The 19,227-nt window shown below is 47.3% G+C and overlaps 1 protein-coding gene across 1 annotated transcript in view; it reads right to left on the minus strand.

The window, feature by feature from the left end:
• Positions 1-19,227, minus strand: part of ZSWIM5 (zinc finger SWIM-type containing 5) — a 547,686-nt gene that overhangs the window by 133,507 nt on the left and 394,952 nt on the right. The window contains exons 6-7 of the mRNA XM_069642358.1: positions 12,022-12,198; positions 11,398-11,544 (exon numbers count right to left, since the gene is read on the minus strand). Of these exons, the coding sequence (XP_069498459.1) occupies positions 11,398-11,544; positions 12,022-12,198 (324 nt within the window). The remainder of the gene's footprint in view (positions 1-11,397; positions 11,545-12,021; positions 12,199-19,227) is intronic.

Raw genomic sequence — 19,227 nt, forward strand, 5'->3', positions numbered from 1 at the left:
GCATCATAAATCTGAGGTATTTCTGTGCGTTGGCAACAATGAAATATGCATCTTTCAAGTCCAGTGTTGCCATGTAATCCCCCGTGATAGCAGTGGATTTACTTCCTGCAGAGTGACCATGTAGAACTATTGTGGCTTTACAAATTTGTTTGCTGGGCGCAGATCTAAAACAGGGAGAATGGTTAGATACATTTAGGGTGCAAGGATGTACACACTGAATAAATACCTTCTTTTACCAGCGACAGAGGTACGATTTCTATGGCTCTTTTCTCTTGTAGTGTCTAGACTTCCTGAATAAGTACGCAAAGATGGTCTGGTGTCAGTAGTCTTGCTTGTGGAGGTCAGAATTTTGGGGACCGGTTGAATTTTATACAGTACCCCTGGGCCACGGTCTTTAGCACCCAGTGGTCTGTAGTTATCCCCCTCCCATGCCTCAAGGTACAATGTTAGCCGGCCCCTGACCGGGGAGGCATGGGAGAGGACCTGAATGTTTGGGTCATTTCGAACCAGAGGTCGGGGAGCCTCCAGGGGTAGAGACCCGGCCCCTTCCTTTGCCACAACACTGACCCCTTTAGGGATACAGGGTGGTGTATCCGCTATTTCCCTGTGGAGAGTTCCAATTGTTTCTCGAGGAATGTTGAGTGAAGCATTGGCCACGAAAAAGCCGTTTGGACCCAGATCCTCGTCTTGTAGAGGGTCATTGTGTAATTTGATCCAGTGTTTTCAGGGTGTCATGCTCCATTTTTTCCAGTCTCGAGGGCCCCATCAACCACCGTCCCAAGCAGGTTGGATTCTTCCCTGGGTTTATCATCAGCGACGCATGCGTCTCTGGCTTGAATCAAGAGTTCCGTAGCCACGCATGTCTCTTCAGGAGTGTGCCCTGAGCCAGGGATCGACAAGCCGTTTCGGCAGAATCCTAAGTGTTCTTAAGCATGCTCTGGTTCACTTGTCTGCGCTCAGTTACAGTGGTGAGGAGACTAGTATGTAGAGTTTCAAGAAGGGACAAGTTACTTACCTGTAACTGTTGTTCTCCAGCATCGGTCTGGCATGGATTCACATGCTCATGAATATTCCCTGTCAGGCTGGGAATCCTCGGTAAAGAAAAAATCAGTTTCAGTTTAGTTTCTGAACTGTCTTTCTACTAATAACCAATCACTGGTCTCTGGGTCATACTGCCCCCAGCCAATTACTGCCCCCTACCCAAGTCCCTCCTCTGGCAGCCATCTTCAGATTTGGTAGCACGTAAAGTGGCAGTAGGACCAAGAGAAGAGCCGCAGAGGGGTTGGAGGGAGGGTTTGCATGTGAATCCATGCCAGACCCATGCTGGAGAACAACAGTTACAGGTAAGTAACTTGTTCCTTCTCCAGCATGGGGTCTGGCATGGATTTACATGCTCATGAATACAAGAATGCATAGTACACACATGCACAACCACGGGAGGTGGCAAGGCTCAAACATTAAGCATTTCAACAACTCAACATTAAGCATCTCTTAACTCCTCACCAGGCTCGCCTTCAAGCGAACAGGTTGCGCAGCACTGCCTGGCCGACTCTTGACTCCACCCTGGAATCCCAGTCGACGCAGTAGAATCTTGTGAAGGTGTGTGTCGACCTCCACGTAGCAGCCCTGCATATGTCCAGCAGGGGCACACCAGACATGAATGCAGTGGTAGCAGCGATCGCTCTGGTCAAATGGGCTCTCTGACGGCCGGGCAACGGCCGGTTTGCCAACCGGTGACAGTGCAAGATGCCGCCGGATAGCCATCTGGAAATGGAAGCCTTCGAGAGGGCCTTTCCCTGGTTCACAGGTCAAAAATTCAGAAACAGCTGTGACGTCTTCCGAAAACTCTTTGTGCGGTCCACGTACTTCAGCATACATCCAGCGATTGGAAAGTCCTCTCAGCCGGCGACGAAGGGAAGAAAATAGGTAACAGCAAGGGCTCGTTGAGATGGAAGTCTGACGGCACCTTGGGCATGAAGGAGGGGTGCGTCCTCAGCACTACCCTCGTGGACTGTCAGGTATGGAGGTTTAAAGGAGAGGGCCTGTATCTCTCCCACTCGTCGTGCAGAGGTGATGGCCACAAGAAACACTGTTTTCCATGATAGGAATTTCAACAGCGCTGAATGTACAGGCTCAAATGGCAGGCCCATGTCTGGACAGCACCATGTTTAGTTCACACCCCTGGGCCGGGGCCTTCTCCAGCGGGAACAAGCGGAACAGTCCTTTCATTAACTCCTTCACTAGGCGGTGAGACCACAACGACAACCGCCCCAGAGTTCTGGTGTAGCGGGAGATAGCCGTCAGATGGATATTGATGGAGGCATGTGCCAGCCCCGCCTTGGCCAGCGATAGCAAGTACGGCAGCACTTGAGGGGCCGCAATCTGCAGAGGTCTGATCTTCTGGGCACGGCACCAGACAGAACCTCTTCCATGTATGCCCGTAGCACTTAAGAGTCGAGGACCCCCTGGCCTTTGCAAGGACCTCCTTGCAGTCCGCCGGGATATCGTAGCCTCCGAACTCTAGTGCGGGAGGCTCCAGGCTGGTACGCCTCTTCTGATCCGGTATCTGGTAGGGTGCTGCATGAGGCAAACCAACCTCCCGACCACCTTCATGGTCTGAATAGTAGCCCTCAGGAAGGTCATCCACAGAGCTAGTATAAATGTGCCTCGGAACACTTGGCTCAGCTCACGTTTCCATACCCCTCATAGGGGGTGTCAGGGTTCTATTCTTTCCCATTTACTGAGTGTTAGAGGAGGGGCAGGGGGGAGGGACTGTCCTTGTTTAGGGGCCGTATGACCCAGAGTACAGTGATTGGTTTAAAGAAGAAATACAGTGAAAGTTTTCTTTTACCAAGGATTCCCAGCTTTAGTATATTTTATTTGTAGAGCGCTCCCATGCCTGGGGCACCTGGGCGCTTTGTTCCTCGCCGGACGGGGAACATTAATGAGCATGTCAATCCATGCCAAAGCCCATGACTGAGAATCTGAGTTCTCTTTAAGCAATCTAGTTTAGCCATGGATCGTAATTATTCCGATAGTATTGGTCGTCTTTCTGGCCGCTCTCCTTTCCTTAAAAGCCTACCAGCTTTTATACATCACAATATTGGTGGCAAGACAGGGCAAAATTAGTTTGTGATTGATGCAAGTCTTTTAGAGGTGACTGCATTAGGACGACTATCACATTTGAAGCAAATGACTGAAAGCTGGCCTTACTGATGATTTGTATATACTGTATATAACATTTGTGCACCTATTTTTGTATTATGTATATTCCTCGTGTACTGTAACCAAGCTTCGAAAATTCTTGTAAAGTCTGCGCCCTGATACCCCCGGGTTCGCTCGCGCATTATAAATAATAAAACAAACAAACAAAAGTACACCATTGTACTGAGCTTTTGGTTGGAATTGCTAATTGTAATGTTTCAGTTTTCTACGGTCCCAAGGCCGAAGCTCAGAAAATAGGGACTTGAACCGAGGGAAAGTGTGAAAATATGATTGAGTGGGGATAATTAACGAGTGAGACAAATAGCAAGACAGAATGCAAGACAAATGGAAAACTTTGTGACTGGGCAGGGAGACCATGAATTTCATAAAACTGGCTGTGGAAATGGCTTTGAGACAGTCCGCTGTCCCAAATGTATGTTCTATCTTGCACTGATAGGACTGCTCGCTTTATTATTTCTGTCAAGTGCTTGCATGTTCACAACATTCTTGATCATTATATTTTGTACATTAATAATCCCTATAGTTTGTTTCTGGCACACTGGAAATTGCCTTCTGTGTGGACTACACACTAAAGCATTTGCCTCTGTCCCCAGCCTAGGCCACCAGCTTACAGCCAGTAACCGAGGGACCACATTCCTCCTAAAGGCCTGGCCAACGCTCCTTGTCAGAAAACCTGTTCAGCCCCCCTTGAGCAGGAAACCAGCTTCAGTGTAATCCGCCACCTAGGGCGGAATCGCTATGCCCTGTAATTATCCTGCCCTCTGCAAGTCACCAAACTAGCGCATGACGGATCTATGATTTTTCCGAATTAAATAACAGAATGAATTAATAACGTAACTTTTACAACCAAAGAAAAAGAAAAAATTGGGGGTTTACCCCCCCTGTTTCACTAGGCTTTTAAACCCCCTTCCCCCAAACCATACCTTTTTTGAGTTTCGAAAACGAATACTCTGCAAGTTCCACTAGTTGTCGGCCTATGCATAACATGTGAACTAAGCAGTCTCCTCTCCCCTCTCATCTCCTCTCCCTCCTCTCCCGTTGTCCCTTTCCCCCAGTCACCCAAAGTTCCAAGGGTACCCATGCCCACCCCCAGGCCCTGGATTCCATGCCAGTGGGTGTGCCTAGCTAGTCCAGTATGTTTAATTCATACTTCTGGCAATGGGTTTACTCTGCTTCCTGTAATAAATCTGTTCACTTTTCAGTGCAGCCTGCCAGTTATTGCCATTGGCGAGGCGGCCCTCAGTGCGTCTGCGCACACAATGCATCCCCAACAGAGTGTCAACTCCCCGGCCCAAAACTGTAGCTGACTGAGGTCCCCCACATACCTCCATTTAGGCCTGCCTCCCATTTCCACATAGTGGATATCTAGGAGAGCCAGCATTACTAAGGTGACATGGAAGAACAGGTCTGATAGCTTGAAGTAGACCCAGGCATTACTGAAGCTGGCATGGAAGGTTAAGTCAAACTTCTGAGTCTTCTGAGACTGGTTAATAAAAAAGCGTAGCAAAGCCTGTAACAATCAAAGCAAAAGCTCCTCAAAGCACTGACGTATAATTTTACAACCTTGCAGTTAATATATATGAAAAGTGCTCGAAATTTATTTTTAATGCCCGATGCCATGGCAAGGGGGTGCCATGGAAGGGGGCGAGACGAAGGTAGGGCAGGGGAGTTTTAATGCACTAGGGGTGCTAGTCCTACTTTTATGTTTTTGACATGTCTTTCTTTAAAAAAAATCTGGTCACCATTAGGAAGCATTCTCAGAAATGCTCCAATTCCTCTCTACCTTAGAGACCCCCAGCAACTTTGCTGGATTTTGAGGACTTGAATGTTTAACCTGGAGAGAGCGAGACCATTTTTCCCCACTCATGTATTTTAATGTGATTTTGAACTCTTGTTTCTTTTGGTTGTGGAGTCTGACAAACTCTATAGGCATCTGTTTACATTGTGTCTGTCACACAGCACCTTCAGTGCAGTTGCACAGGGAAGTTTTTCAGATTTCCCCAGGTTTAAATGCCTTTCCTTGGATAAACTGTTTTCAAGAACCGTTAAGTGAAACTGACACTGAATCACTTTCACGTGTAGCTTTTTAGACCCAGCACACACTATATTACAATAGGGCGCTGGAGGGGTTACTTAGTAGCCCCTTGTCTAGCTTCTAATTTAACAATTTTATGTTACCCTTTCCTCGATGAATGGCTGGTGGCAGTGATTTATTTTTAACTACCGTCCCGTGAATTTACTGCAGGCATTCACAGCTGCAGTAAAGCACCCAAGGGTGCCATTTTTGTCAAAATGGCCCCACTCTTTCGTCACCATTTCTTTGTGGAAAGGTCCTTCTTGAGATTTACTCTGTGCGCCAAACCAGGTTTGGTCCCTTTGTTCATTTTGTCTTTAGCAGGATTCAAGAGGGTGTCTGACAGGGCAGGAAACAAGGGAGGTGCCCGAAACTCCCTGTGCTCAGTTTCCTAGGAAACAGGAATGTACTCTTAGGTGATTGGCCAGCGGGCTGTCCGGCAAGGACAGCCACCCTGCTAGGTGACCGACAGCTAGGCTGGAATGAGGGAGAAACCTGAATAAAAGACGAGGCTTTTTGGCTTGGAAGGCAGAGTCAACCACTGGACGAAGGAATCTAAAGAACTTGGAGAACGCCTGATGCAACTCCTGGACCGTTTGTTTACCTGGTGAAGCTATGCTGCTGTGCCGAAACTCCAAATTTGTATCGACAGAGAAGCTCCTGCAAGGACGATTTTTCCCTTTGAGTTGGTGGGATTAATCAACTCCAAATAAGCCACCTGGACATCCTCTCAGAGCTGGTTGAAATTCCACTGCAGTTGATGCTGGAACCGAATAGCCAGGGAGAGGAACACCAGATTGTGCGAGTTGCTTTTAAGCTGGCCAAGAGCTCCAAGAAGATCCTCCGGACTCCCAGGAAGCAGGACTGACAGAGCCTGGGCCCCTTCAGAGTGTGGGACCCCAGATGCAAGGAAAGCCCATCTCGACAGCCAGGAACCACAGTGTTGCTATTTGCGGTAATCGAGAGGAGCTGAAACACTGAAGTGCCACTGGTTTGAAGATTACCGGTTGCGAGGGGTGACCGTCCCATTGCAGTGTAGGCCCAGGAACACCAAGATCTACAGAGCTGCACAGGAACAGAAGTCATCTGCTGCACTTTTTCTTCAATCTAAAGGTCCTGTAAAGTCTGACAGAACTTGCCTCTTGTTGTGCCACCTTGCTTGTCCTCGTTGGAGTGTTGTCTCGGTTGCTCTTGTAGAGTTGCTTGCAGCTTCTTTACTTCACAAGCCTAATCAGCTTGTGGCCCTACTTCGATTTCTTATATTGTACAAAGACGTTTTAAACATTGTGAAAGACTTTCTACTTACCTGCAAGAAGTGTTTCAGCTCACCTTGACTTTTGCTAACTTAACATTGACTGGCCTGGCTCCCTGAATGAATCTTTGCTCTTCTGCTCATGTGTTTTGCCTTCCTTCCAGGATAGGGTTGACTGACTTTGCATTGGGGGTTATTTTGAAAGTACTTACCTGCTTAAGAACAACTGTGTGAATACTTATTTTATTCTGAACTCTCTTCTCTTTAACACTACTCCCAAGAATATTCTAAATGCAGTGATATATTGTCAGCAGCACCCCAACTATTGAAGTCACCTGAGAGTGTAGGTAGTGCTTGTATGCCATCCCAAAAGGGTACTTGACTTAGTCTGACTGATAAATGAATAACTGTTTAATCAAGAAGAACAAGTTACTCTCTTACCTGGTAACGTTCTTTCGATGGGATGGTCCGACGATGTATTCCATATCTATGACAGGTAATGTCCACAGCTGTGCTGCTTTGCAAAATTTTCGGTGTCTGCGTCCTGCGTCGATGACGTCAATGAGCCTTCCCCGAGGACCTCTTCTGACGGCCGACGTCACCCGATGGGATAAGTTGGACGCACGTAGCCTCAGTTGTAGTTTTTTCCCCCAGAACGTGCGACACCAGTTTGCTGCCAGTCAGACACACAAGGCCTTGCAGAACGCAAGCTGCAATCGCATAAGAAATTCTGCAGCGGGGAAGGTAGGGAGGGAGTGATATGGAATACGTCGTCGGACCATCCCATCGAAAGAACGTTACCAGGTAAGAGTAACTTGTTCTTCAAGGGGATTGGGTCCTCCGACGTATTCCATATCTATGACAGACTCCCAAAGCAGTACCAAGCAAGGAGGTGGGAAAAGAATTTAGAAGACAAATTTAGCATGCCCAATCAAATTGCGAAGGCCAGATCCTGCCCTCGGATGGAATCAAGGGAGTAGTGACGTACAAAAGTATGTACCGAAGCCCAGGTGGCTGCATCACAGATGTGACGAATAGGAACACCCCTCTGCAGGACAGTAGACGCAGGCACTCCCCTGGCAGAATTGTCCCGTCAGCCAGCCGGAGGGTCCTTACCCGCCAAGCGGTAACACTCGGAGATAGCTTAAATAATCCAACGAGACAAAGTGTTTCGTCACAGCTTGTCCCAAATGCTTTCCAGCGTAACCAATGAAAAGTTGAACGTCCACTCTGACCCGGGACATGCGCGAAATATAAAAGCTCAACGCTCTCCTAGGATCAAGCCTATGGAGCCTCTCCTCTTCCTTACCAGGATGTGGAGTATAGAACGCTGGAAGAACAACCTTCTTGCTCAAATGAAATTCCGAAACCACCTTTGGAAGAAAGGAAGGACGAACTCTAAGGACAACCCTGTCCTTATGAGAAACAGTGAAGGGTGGCTTAACTGAAAGTGCCTATAACTCACTCACTCACTCTGCGAGCAGAAGTAACCGCAACCAAAAACAGCTTTCAGAGTTAACAGTCTCAAAGGGCAAGAATGCAAAGGCTTAAACGGAGCACCCATTAGAAACAGAACAAGGTTCAAATCCCAACCGGGTACCAGAAAAGGTGACGGAGGGAACACATTAGTGAGCCCTTTCAAAAACTGAGAAATTAAAGAAATCTTAAAATAGGAACATTCTTCAGACGAGTGCTTGAATATGGACAGCGCCGCCAGGTAACCTTTAATGGTCCCCACTTGCAAGCCCCTGTGGGCCAAGGAAAGCAAAAAAGACAGAACCATGGGAATGTCACACTCAAAAGGATCCACATTCTTAACTATGCACCAGTCGCAGAACTTTCTTCAACGGCACATAGTCTTTGTTGCCGGCCACCTGGCCGAGAGAAACACCTCCATCACGTCTTCAGGGAGGTCCCAATCCTTATACCTCAACCTTTCAGAAGCCAAGCGTGAAGGTTGAGGGATCTGGATGGAGAACCTGACCCCCCCCCTCCCGTGAGAGCAGATCGTCTCGGTAGGAAAGAAGACATGGAGGGCAGATGGACAAGTCGAGAAGTCTGGGTACCACGTCCTCCGGGCCCACGCCGGAGCAATGAGGATCATCCGGGAACCGAACCTCTGTAACCTCCGCAGTACTTGCAGGATGACGGGGAATGGAGGAAACGCGTACAGCAGTGGGAATGACCACTCCATCACGAACGCGTCTCCTAAGGCTCCTTTTGGAGGAAATTCCCACGAGCAGAACCTCTCGCACTTCCGGTTGACACTGGAGGCGAAGAGATCCACTTGAGGGGTCCCCCAAAGGGCAAAGATCTCCAGGAGAATCTCCTGAGCCAGCTCCCACTTGTGAGAGATCGTGCTCTGCCCGCTCAGAGCGTCCGCCGTCTTGTCGTCTCAGGCCAGATGAACAGCCGAGATCGAAACTTCCTGCTGGATGGCCCAGAACTCGAGCTGCATCGCCTCCCTGCACAGAGGAAGTGATCCTGCCCCCCACAGGTAATGTCCACAGCTGTGCTGCTTCCGAACAGTTTTTTTGTTGAGGTAGTGCATGGCCACTGTGTTGTCCGTTAGAATCAGGACACTCTTTCCTCGCACAGTTGGCAGAAAAGCCTTCAGGGCAAGCCCGACGGCCCTCAGCTCCAATAGATTGATATGGAGTCTGGACTCCGACAGAGACCAACGACCGCTGACTGTCAACTAGTTGGTATGAGCTCCCCATTCCGTCAGAGATGCGTCCATCACAATCGTCACCTCTGGCCAGGGCAGCCAAAATGAGACCCCTTCATCAGATTGCCTTCGACGGCCCACCACAGAAGGTCCTGGTCGACCGAGGGCGGCACCTGAACAGGGTCGGACAGCCTGCCGGAGGACTGAGACCACTGGAGCTTGAGTGCCCACTGCAAAGATCTCATCCGCAGACGAGCCTCTGGCACCAGAAGAATGCAGGATGCCATGAGGCCGAGCAGTCTCAAGAACTCGGACGCTGGTAGATTCTGGGCAAGTTGAAACTTGTGCACCATCTGCTGAATGTGAAGAGCCCTCACCTGGGGAGGAAAACACTGCACCAGGGATATGTCGAGCACTGCTCCGATGTACTGGAGCTGCTGTGTTGGCATCAAATGGTACTTCTTTAAATTGAGGGAAAAGCCCAGCTTGTGAAAGGAGTGGCAGGTGACGGACAGATGATCCAGGACTTGCTCGGGAGAGCTCCCCCTGATCAACCAATCGTCCAGGTAGGGGTAGACGTGAATTCCCCTTTCCTGAGATGCGCTGCCACCACCACCACCATGAGCTTGGTGAAAACCCTCGGGGCGGTGGTCAATCCGAACGGTAGGACCCAAAACTGAAAGTGTGAGTCGCCAACTGCAAACCTCAGGTACTTCTTGTGCTTGGGATGGATCGGCACATGGAAATAAGCGTACTTGAGGTCGAGAGACACCAACCAGTCCTGAAGTTGAAGGGCCTGGAGGACTTGAGAGAGTAACCATCTTGAACTTGTCCTTCCTGAGGAGTTTGTTCAAACCATGCAAGTCCATGATGGGTCTCAATCCCCCGTCTTTCTTCGAAATCCAAAAATAAGGGGAATACACCATCCCTTGTTCCTATCCGCTACAGGCACCAGTTCTATATCGCCTGTCTCCAGCAGGGCTTGAATTTCCTGCGCAAGGAGCGGATCCGGACTCTTCAAAGAGAGGTTCCCAGGTGGATTGTCGTGAGGCCTCTGCCGAAAGGGAAGACAGTAGTCGTGGGTTATGCTCTCCAGAACCCACACATCTGAAGTAATGGCACGCCACTCTACAAGATGCTGCGCCAGCCTTCCCCCAACCGGCGAACCATGGGACCCGGCCTCATGACTGAGTGGTAGCGGCTGCTGTGTTGCCTGAGGGCAAAGAGGCAACTGCCCGAGCAGCTTTGGCACCTCGAGTACCCTGTTTTCCACCTCTGGCACTCTTGCGGTGGCCTCTTTGACTGATAGCTCCTCTCGCTTTACTGAAGGACGAGTAATAGCGAAAGGAACCTCCCCTCCATTGTTGTCCCCTAGGACGAAAAGGCAGAGGTTGTCGAACTGCAGCACACAACGACTTCGCTGCAGCTTTGGAGGTCTGCAACCTCTCAAGGCTCTCGTCAGCCTTGCTGCCAAAAAGATGTTCACCGTCATCTTTGACCCAAAGTCCCCGCATTTCTTGAAGCCCGGACGCGGGGTTGAAGACGAGGTAGACATCGTCACAAACAGGTTTTCACAAAAACCGAACAGGTTCCAAGAACCGAGAAGAATACAACAAACTCCAAATAGTCGAAGCATACCGAGATTCACGAAGCGAACACGTTCGTGGAAAAAACGGAACTGAGGCTACGGGCATCGTGCGTCCTACTTATCACATTGGGTGACGGCCGTTGGATGAGGTCCTCGGGGACGGCGCATCGATGCAGGCGCCGAAACTGTTCGGAAGCAGCACAGCTGTGGACATTACCTGTCATAGATATGGAATACGTCGGAGGACCCAATCCCCTCGAAACCTTGTGTGTAAGAGTTTATTTGAATACTTGTCATTGTAAATCTCTAATCCCCTACAGCTCACATTGACCCCTCTTAAGATAAGCCTGGTTTCTCAACACGTTACTAACCTGTGTAGTACAGACTTATATCAACGGTTGGGTTCCTATTGCCAAGAGGTCATGGTTGTTGTAGTGCATCCAAAGGGTACTGCATACAATCTTGCCTAACAGTCACCATACCATTAAAGACAGTACATGTCCTAAAGCGCACACACACACACACACACACACACACACACACACACACACACACACACACACTCTCTCTCTCTCTCTAGAGGGGTTTACCTTTCTTTTGGTGTTTGTAGATCTCCAGCTGCCGCTGCTGTTGTAGTCTCAGTGTATTGATGATGGCCACAGCCAATCTTAATGCTTCTTTGGGGTAGCCGTGAGAGCGCAAGGCATCCACTCGAGCACAAGCTGTGGGTACATGTTCTGAAAGCCAAGGACGGGAAAAGTCAATTTAGCAACATAGCTTCTACATACTCTGACAAAAGCGACAAGTTCATTTCTCCCATCTGCTGTGTACACTCCCCCTTGCAAACTCAATGCCCCTGCGATTGACCTGCAACTAAAAGTCGCCAAAGGGCAGTCGTCTTTATCCACCGATTAACTTGTAGATTCCTCATCCCCCTGAAACAGCCTATGGGCAGAACCAGACATCAGCCAGGAAGGCTCACATTAATCAGGATGCTGCTACTGACCAGCAGGTGAACACTAGGGCATTCTGCCAAATCCAATACCCGTCCCACAGGAGGCCCTGTGAAGTAGGACCGGCGACATACGCGCCCCCCACCGGTAAATTGGGATCGTTGTAAATCGCATGGGACTAAGTAGCGCAGCTAGTGGCGCCAGAAGCAGCCACTAGCTAGCACTCTACACATGGCATATGAAGGAATGGCTGTGACTAACCTAGCCAGAGCGGTTGCCCCTGGGAGTTGAAGAGTAGGCTCTCCCCCTCTCTCTGGTAGGAAGGGGACATATAGAAGTCGCTGCTGATGATCCTTTGGAGGTGGCTGTCCTGCCAGTGAAGGTCGCATCCCTCGATGGCTCGCGTAAACACTGTTCTTCTCGGCCTTGCCAATGAGTCTGAAAAAAGAGAAGCAGCAATTTCACTGAAGTACCACACAATCCATGCATGAGTCGGAAAGCATTTTCATTTGGCTGCGGTACGTGTCCCTTGGTTGAACTCTTGAGGTTGAGGGCTGAGTGTGAGCATGCAGAGCTGCTGCGATCACAGTTCTGCAAGGCGGGGGTGAGGGGGGTGGAGAGCATTAGGAGTCGGAAGCCTCCAGCAAAATACACAATGAGCTCATGTGCTTCGCCGACAGTATCTCATAACGGGTCATGTATTAGTTCTTGCCCGATTTACCAGAGCTACAGGACGGCCCGTGTCACACCCGAGTCTTGTGTAGGCGGCTGCGGGTTCAGTCGCTCCGATCAGACCGTCCAAAGCTCTGCCAGGATATTTTTTGTGCTGCGTAATGCTTTGCCAACTTCGTTACTAAAATCAGCGCGTTTTATGAATTTATCACTATAGATTTCAAAGGTCACAGAAAAACTAGGCCCGTGGCAACTAACTCCACACAGACACGCTACAATTCAGGCGAAGGGCCCATCCAGTGCCATGACAGCCACACTGAGCAGGCCCTGGTGACTTGCCCAGGTGCACTTGCCAGCATCCGCATCTCAGGGTGAACTTTAAGCAAGGCTGCAATAAATAAACTTGACCCCACGTTTTATGGCAGTTAGAGCTCACCTGATGGTAGGAGTTCACCTATGACTACTAAATGCAATCTGTGCTTGGTGTACCAAGTTTGGCAGGGCACTTGCCAATCTGTTAGCCAGAATCAGCTTTAATAATCTAAGATCCTAAAGATTTTGCGGTTGTGCCAGCCAATTCCATTCACCCAGACGCAGTTCATTAAATAATTGCAGTCCCTCAGATATGATTTTAGATCGAGTACCTAAATACTGAATCTATACGATTCAGGAGCCTTGGAGGATAGCGGTCATAGTTTGCTCCAGCTTTGGATAGGCCATAGCTCTCCGATTGTTGCAACAAAAATAGCCCCATACCACCTAGCCTTTAACTTCAAGTAGCCGAGATCCTGCAAATCATCAATGGCCTACCACCACTGAGATGTCAAGGGGACATTTGCCCGGCATATGTGATCAAAGACTGTCGAAGCACTGTTTTGCTTCATCACATCTCTTATAAACTCTTTCTTCACGTCACACACTGCCCCCACCAATCTAAAAGACGCCTGGGTCCACCCATTGCTAAAAAAAAAAACTCACTTGCCCCAGACATACCCACAAACTACTGCACTATTACTATGGTCCCCTTCCTGCTAAATATTCAACAGGGTAGCATATTTACTGTTTTTTATATAGCACCTATACACACGTTTCAAAGCAATCCAATGCAGGGAGGGTGAGAACAAGTATTAACATTCTTAGCAGGCATTGGTATGTTCAGAATGGGCAAGTGCTATGCGTTTAGGCGTACAACATAGGACAGGAGGAATACCTGTTACAACATATGACAAAAAATAACCAAATTCAGGCATTCCTCGAAGTCAACAACCGCCTAGGCCTAAGCTGGCTTTAGATCAGGTCACGGCACTGAAACTGTACTCTTAGACCTAAAAAAAAAAAATCAAATGGTTAAAGTCAAAGATGCTGACAAGGCATCACGGCTACTCCCGCTTGACTAGTCAGGAGCCTTTGACCGAGTCAACCATCAAATACTATGCAGATATCAGACATCATCAGCCCATTTCTCAGATCCGGCCTCCACCTGGATTTCACCCTTCTCTAACATATTTTCTAGAATCTTCTCAGGGAAATATACAGACATGAGAACTGGCTACCCCTCTCTCAGTGCTACCAGGTTAGGCCGGGTGATCTACAGAATCATATTGAGCAGACCATGTCACTTACCAATTAGTGAGTTTTGTGTATATAACAAGAAACAAAAAGCAAGAGAGAAAGACGTGGAAACATATAAAGAGACTAACACCTACCCTTACCTCGTCGAGTCCTACTACGAAGATCAGAATAAACTAGCAAGAACTAGAGGAACAAATACCAACCGTCAGAGGAATAAATTCGTAACCTTTTCCAATACCTCGAATACCACCAGTAGTGATTTTGACAGTACAAATTCAGGAGGTAACAATAATCCTAATAATGAACCACAATTTCAGAGAGGTCGGGGAGGGGAAACCACGCAACTGGCAGCAGGGGCCCCCCAGGATGCAAACCCGCAACTGGAGAGGCCCTGCGATGACATGGTAATTCCAGTTTTCAATTTATCCAACCACCAACTTTCTGAGGCCGAAATACAAGTCCTTAAAAAGGGCTTAAGTTTTGTCCACAAAGCCAAAGATTTTGAAACTCAAATAGAACTTCAGAAATTCTTCCGAGTAATTAGACTACATTATTTCTTTAAAGACTCTCCTACATCAAGTAAAAAACAAAGTATAACAGGTTTAAAACCACCGTCTTCTTTTATTCCCTGCAATAGCATGGTATCCCCAGCCATTGTGGAGTTTGAAAATAAAATCATTGAAGAAAGTAAAAAATGAATATCCTTCAATAATCGACATAAAGACAATATGAGTCGAGAGGAAAGAAAAGCCCTTTCATTGTTACAAGAAAATCAGACCTTTCACATAAAACCAGCTGACAAGGGCGGAGGTATTGTCCTATAGGACAAACTTCTTTATGAGAGAGAGAGATCAAAATACATCTTGAGAACCCTCTTTTTTACCGCAAACTCGACCGTGATCCCACTACACGTCTGAAGGATGAACTCAAAGGTCTGATGGACCATGCAATAACAGAAGGATGGATAGAAAAGGACGAATACTCCTTTTTAGTTAAAGAAAATCTGACTATTCCGGCATTCTATCTGTTGCCGAAAGTGCATAAAGATGCGGTCACTCCACCAGGTAGACCGATTGTGTTCTCTATAAATTCGGTCCTTGAACCTTTGTCGATGTATTCAGATTGGTTTCTAAGACCCTTTGTCAAAGCGATGAGGTTGTTTGTAAAAGACACGACCAGCATGGTTAATATCATTAATGATCTACCATGTCAAAAAGACAGTCTACTAGTCACACTAGATGTAACAGCTTTATATGCTAGCATACCCCACAGCTTCACAGCTAACGTCGAGGGGAGGGATCTTTAACAATAAGTATATATATATAGGACCGAGGTCCATAGTAAGTGTTTAGCAATGTCTCTCTAGGAGCTCCGTGTAAGGCGACCATAAACTGGGCGGAAAAAAACAATCTGAGGGACCTCGACGCGTGAGGGATTGTGGGTACAACGCACGTCACTATAGGGATAGTGTTACAGACACGCCTTGTCGACGTCCCCTTTTCGACTACGAAAAACAAAATGCAATACTCCGCAGTGACCACTGGATGTCAGACCTATGCACAGCATGTGAATCTAAGCAGATACAACCATCAGAAAGCCCAATCGCTGGTCGCGGCTGCGTTTGCGGGTGGGGCTTGAGGCCCTTACGGTCTGAGGTAGACGCCGGAGTGCCCTGCGTCCCCTTCGGCGCTGATGCATCCTTCGTCCTCAACGAAGAAGAGCCGTGGGTTGTGTGCTTAGGCCTATGGGGTCTGTGTGCGTCCTTGTCGCCGGGGTGTTCATCCCCATAAGCAGGGCGTGAGCCGAGCCCGTCGGGGCCGGGGACGGACGTCGAGGAGCGCGAGCGCTCCTTCTGGGGGTAAATGACTTCCGTAACTGACGTCGAGTTATCACCCTCCTCGTCACTTTCTGTAACAGCGGCGGCGGGTGAGGAAACTGACTTCGACATAGCGTAGTCCGCCCACCTCTTAACTTTCCGTTCTTTAAGAGTTCTTGGTTTCAAGAGCTTACAGGCCGCGCAGCTGTCCTCTTTATGATCGAGGGGCAAGCAACGATTACAGAGCTTGTGTTTGTCCTTCCAAGTGTATTTGCCCCTACAGCGTGGGCAAAACTTAAAAGGTGTCCTCTCCATAGCTGAGGCAATAAAAACTGGTGATAACCCCAAGGGAAAGATAGGGGAGAAAGAAAGACATTCTCGACGAGAAGATAAAAGTTCGAACCCCCACTCTCCCTACTGTATGTTGGCCGGCGAGGCCTGGCCACGTGTTCGGCAGCGCCGAAGGATCTCCTCCGTCTCTTCCCCTCCGTCGAAAACTTGCTCGGTGGAGAAAACAGCTTCACAGCTAACGTCGAGGGGAGGGATCTTTAACAATAACTATATATATAGGGCCGAGGTCCGTAGTAAGTGTTTAGCAATGTCTCTCTAGGAGCTCCGCGTAAGGCGACCATAAGCTGGGCGGAAAAAAACAATCTGAGGGACCTCGACGCGTGAGGGATTGTGGGTACAACGCACGTCACTATAGGGATAGTGTTACAGACACGCCTTGTCGACGTCCCCTTTTCGACTACGAAAAACAAAATGCAATACTCCGCAGTGACCACTGGATGTCGGACCTATGCACAGCATGTGATTCTAAGCAGATTAACAAACATCAGAAACTAGCATACCCCAAGGAGAATGTTTGAAAATTATGGAGATTGTCTTAAACAAAAGAACAGCAACCCTTGATCTTGTTCCCACACCTTTTATTTTGGAGTGTATCCGTTTAGCATTAACAGAGAATTTTTTTCCTATGTGATGGTGTGTTCTATCGCCAGATCCATGGCACAAGTATGGGGGCAACATTTGCCCCTGATCTGGCGAATTTGTATATGGACCATTATGAAGCCACATCTATATACCATGCCAACAATCCCTTTAAAGAACAGATGGGACAGTGGTATAGGTATATAGATGTTTTTATGTTTTGGAAAGCTGACGTGGCGCTGCTGGAAGATTTTCTGGTATCGCCTAACAACCAGAGTACGTACATCAAATTTACGATGAAATGGAATTCATTGTCCATCCCCTTTTTGGATTTGTTGATTCTAAAAGCAGAGAGTGGTCATTTGTCGACCGCACTGTTCCGCAAGCCCACAGATAAGAATGCTTTGCTCCAATTTCATAGTTTCCACCCTTTGGCCTTACGTGAAAACCTACCCATTGGGCAGTTCCTACGAATTAGGAGAAACTGCTCAGATATTACAGACTTTGCGAAGGAGGGAAAAGATTTGAAAGAAAGACTCAAAAATAGAGGCTATCCAAAGAGAATAGTAAACACGGCATAAGCGAGCAAAACACTCCAATAGGGACAGATGTTTACATCTGGAACCCAAAGTACAGGAAGACAAAATGACATGTGTAACCACATTCAGCCCCATAAGCAACCAACTTAGACGGACCATAAAAAAGAACTGGCATATTCTAAAAACGCCAGATTTTGAACCAGCTACCCCACGTTTCGCCTTCAAGCGACAAAAGAATGTGAGAGACCAAGTAGTGTACTCATACCCCAGAAAAGAGAAAGTGTCTATTCAGACCACGCTGTGGCAATTGCCACCAGTGGTGGGACACTTTAAATCTGGCAAATGTGTTGCCTGTGCCTTTACAAACAATCTGAAAGAAATAGAGCTAAATGGCAAAAATTGGGTTTTCCGCACTTTTACAAATTGTGGATCTACATGGGTGATTTATGGAATAAAGTGTCCATGCAACTTAATCTATATTGGTAAAACCAAAAGATGCATTAGACAACGTATCTGCGAACACAAATCGTGTCTGAAAAACAAAGTACCCAACAAACCATTAGTTGCCCACTACGAGATAGAAAAACAGAAATACACTGATATTCTGTGGTTTGTGTTACAAACCATTCCAGCAAGCAAAAGAGGAGGTAACAGAGAAATGTTACTGAGCTTGAGTGAACAAAAATGGATCTATTCCCTCAATACGGCAATCACAGGTTTAAACTCAGCAGTAGAGTGGAATTCTCTAATTACTCTGAGATAAATTGGTGCATTTTTTGAGAATATTCTGACAACACATGTTTAACCGTGCCTCAGATTTTGCATGAAAGATGCCCTTTCTCTTGCTATCCCCTTTTGAACATTTTCTATGAAGGAATAAAAAATAAAAAACGAAAAATGACATGGAAGACTGCTCCGTCTCCTGCGTTTGTCACTTTATGCTGTTAAACATTCGTTGGTGGCATTCATTCTTTTTCTGAAATATTCAGTCTTTTATAATAACCGATCGACACTTGTTTTCAATAGAGATGCTAAGTTTTGAATACAAACACACACCTAGCATCACGTACGCAGTTGTTTTGGCCATAGTTGGACAGTGCTGTCCCTTTAACTAGGGAAAACAATGCATACAGTAGTTATGTGACCATGGAAGTCACGTACTTAACCGGAAGCAAACACTGATACAATCGGACCACGATCGCTGTGACGCGACCGCGTTTTGCTGAAGGAGTCAACTATCATAATTTAAGGTGAGCGCCAAAAAGCCTGTTACCCGTTGGGAATGTGTGAACTCTCTCGTGTTTGAGATGTATACAAATGCTGCCCTTGCGGTGCCTGTTTTTGAATTACAGCACTAATGCGGTTTTGTTCTTCTGGACACGATGCCAGTGGCGTTTGTAATAATGTTACTGTGCTCGTGCTACAAATGGCAGAACCCAGATAGAATCACGTGTGCTTTTTACTGATTGCCCGCCTGTTCTGGCCACTTGTGTCTTCCTCAGGTTGTGCGAGTGCGAAGCCATGAGTGACAAATGCGCTCCGGTGTCTTTTGATAGCTGTTTGGTTACCTACGAAAGTTTGGAGTGTATATACCTCTTCACACGCCTAAGCAGACCTCAACAATTGCACACAAGGTTTACACCCATCTAGCACAAACTACGTGAGTTTTTATTTAAAACAATGTTGTTCAAAGAAAACACCTCCGTTTAAAAGCAGTGCCAGTGGTGAGAAAAAACTAATAGAATAAATCAAATTGAGATTAAATAGATTTGATAATAGTATTCTAAATCCAAACAATACAGGATAACATGATGCTGAGATAGAAATACACACGATTTCTTCGACAAAATTGTTTTTTTTTTTAAAAGAAGCAATTATAATGAGTCATTTAGTGTGTTAACAAGTGACTTGATGAATTATAAGGAGTATGAACTAAAA

This window comes from Ambystoma mexicanum, chromosome 1q (genome assembly GCF_040938575.1).
Source record: "Ambystoma mexicanum isolate Mex_15411 chromosome 1q, UKY_AmexF1_1, whole genome shotgun sequence".
Lineage (NCBI taxonomy): Eukaryota > Metazoa > Chordata > Amphibia > Caudata > Ambystomatidae > Ambystoma > Ambystoma mexicanum.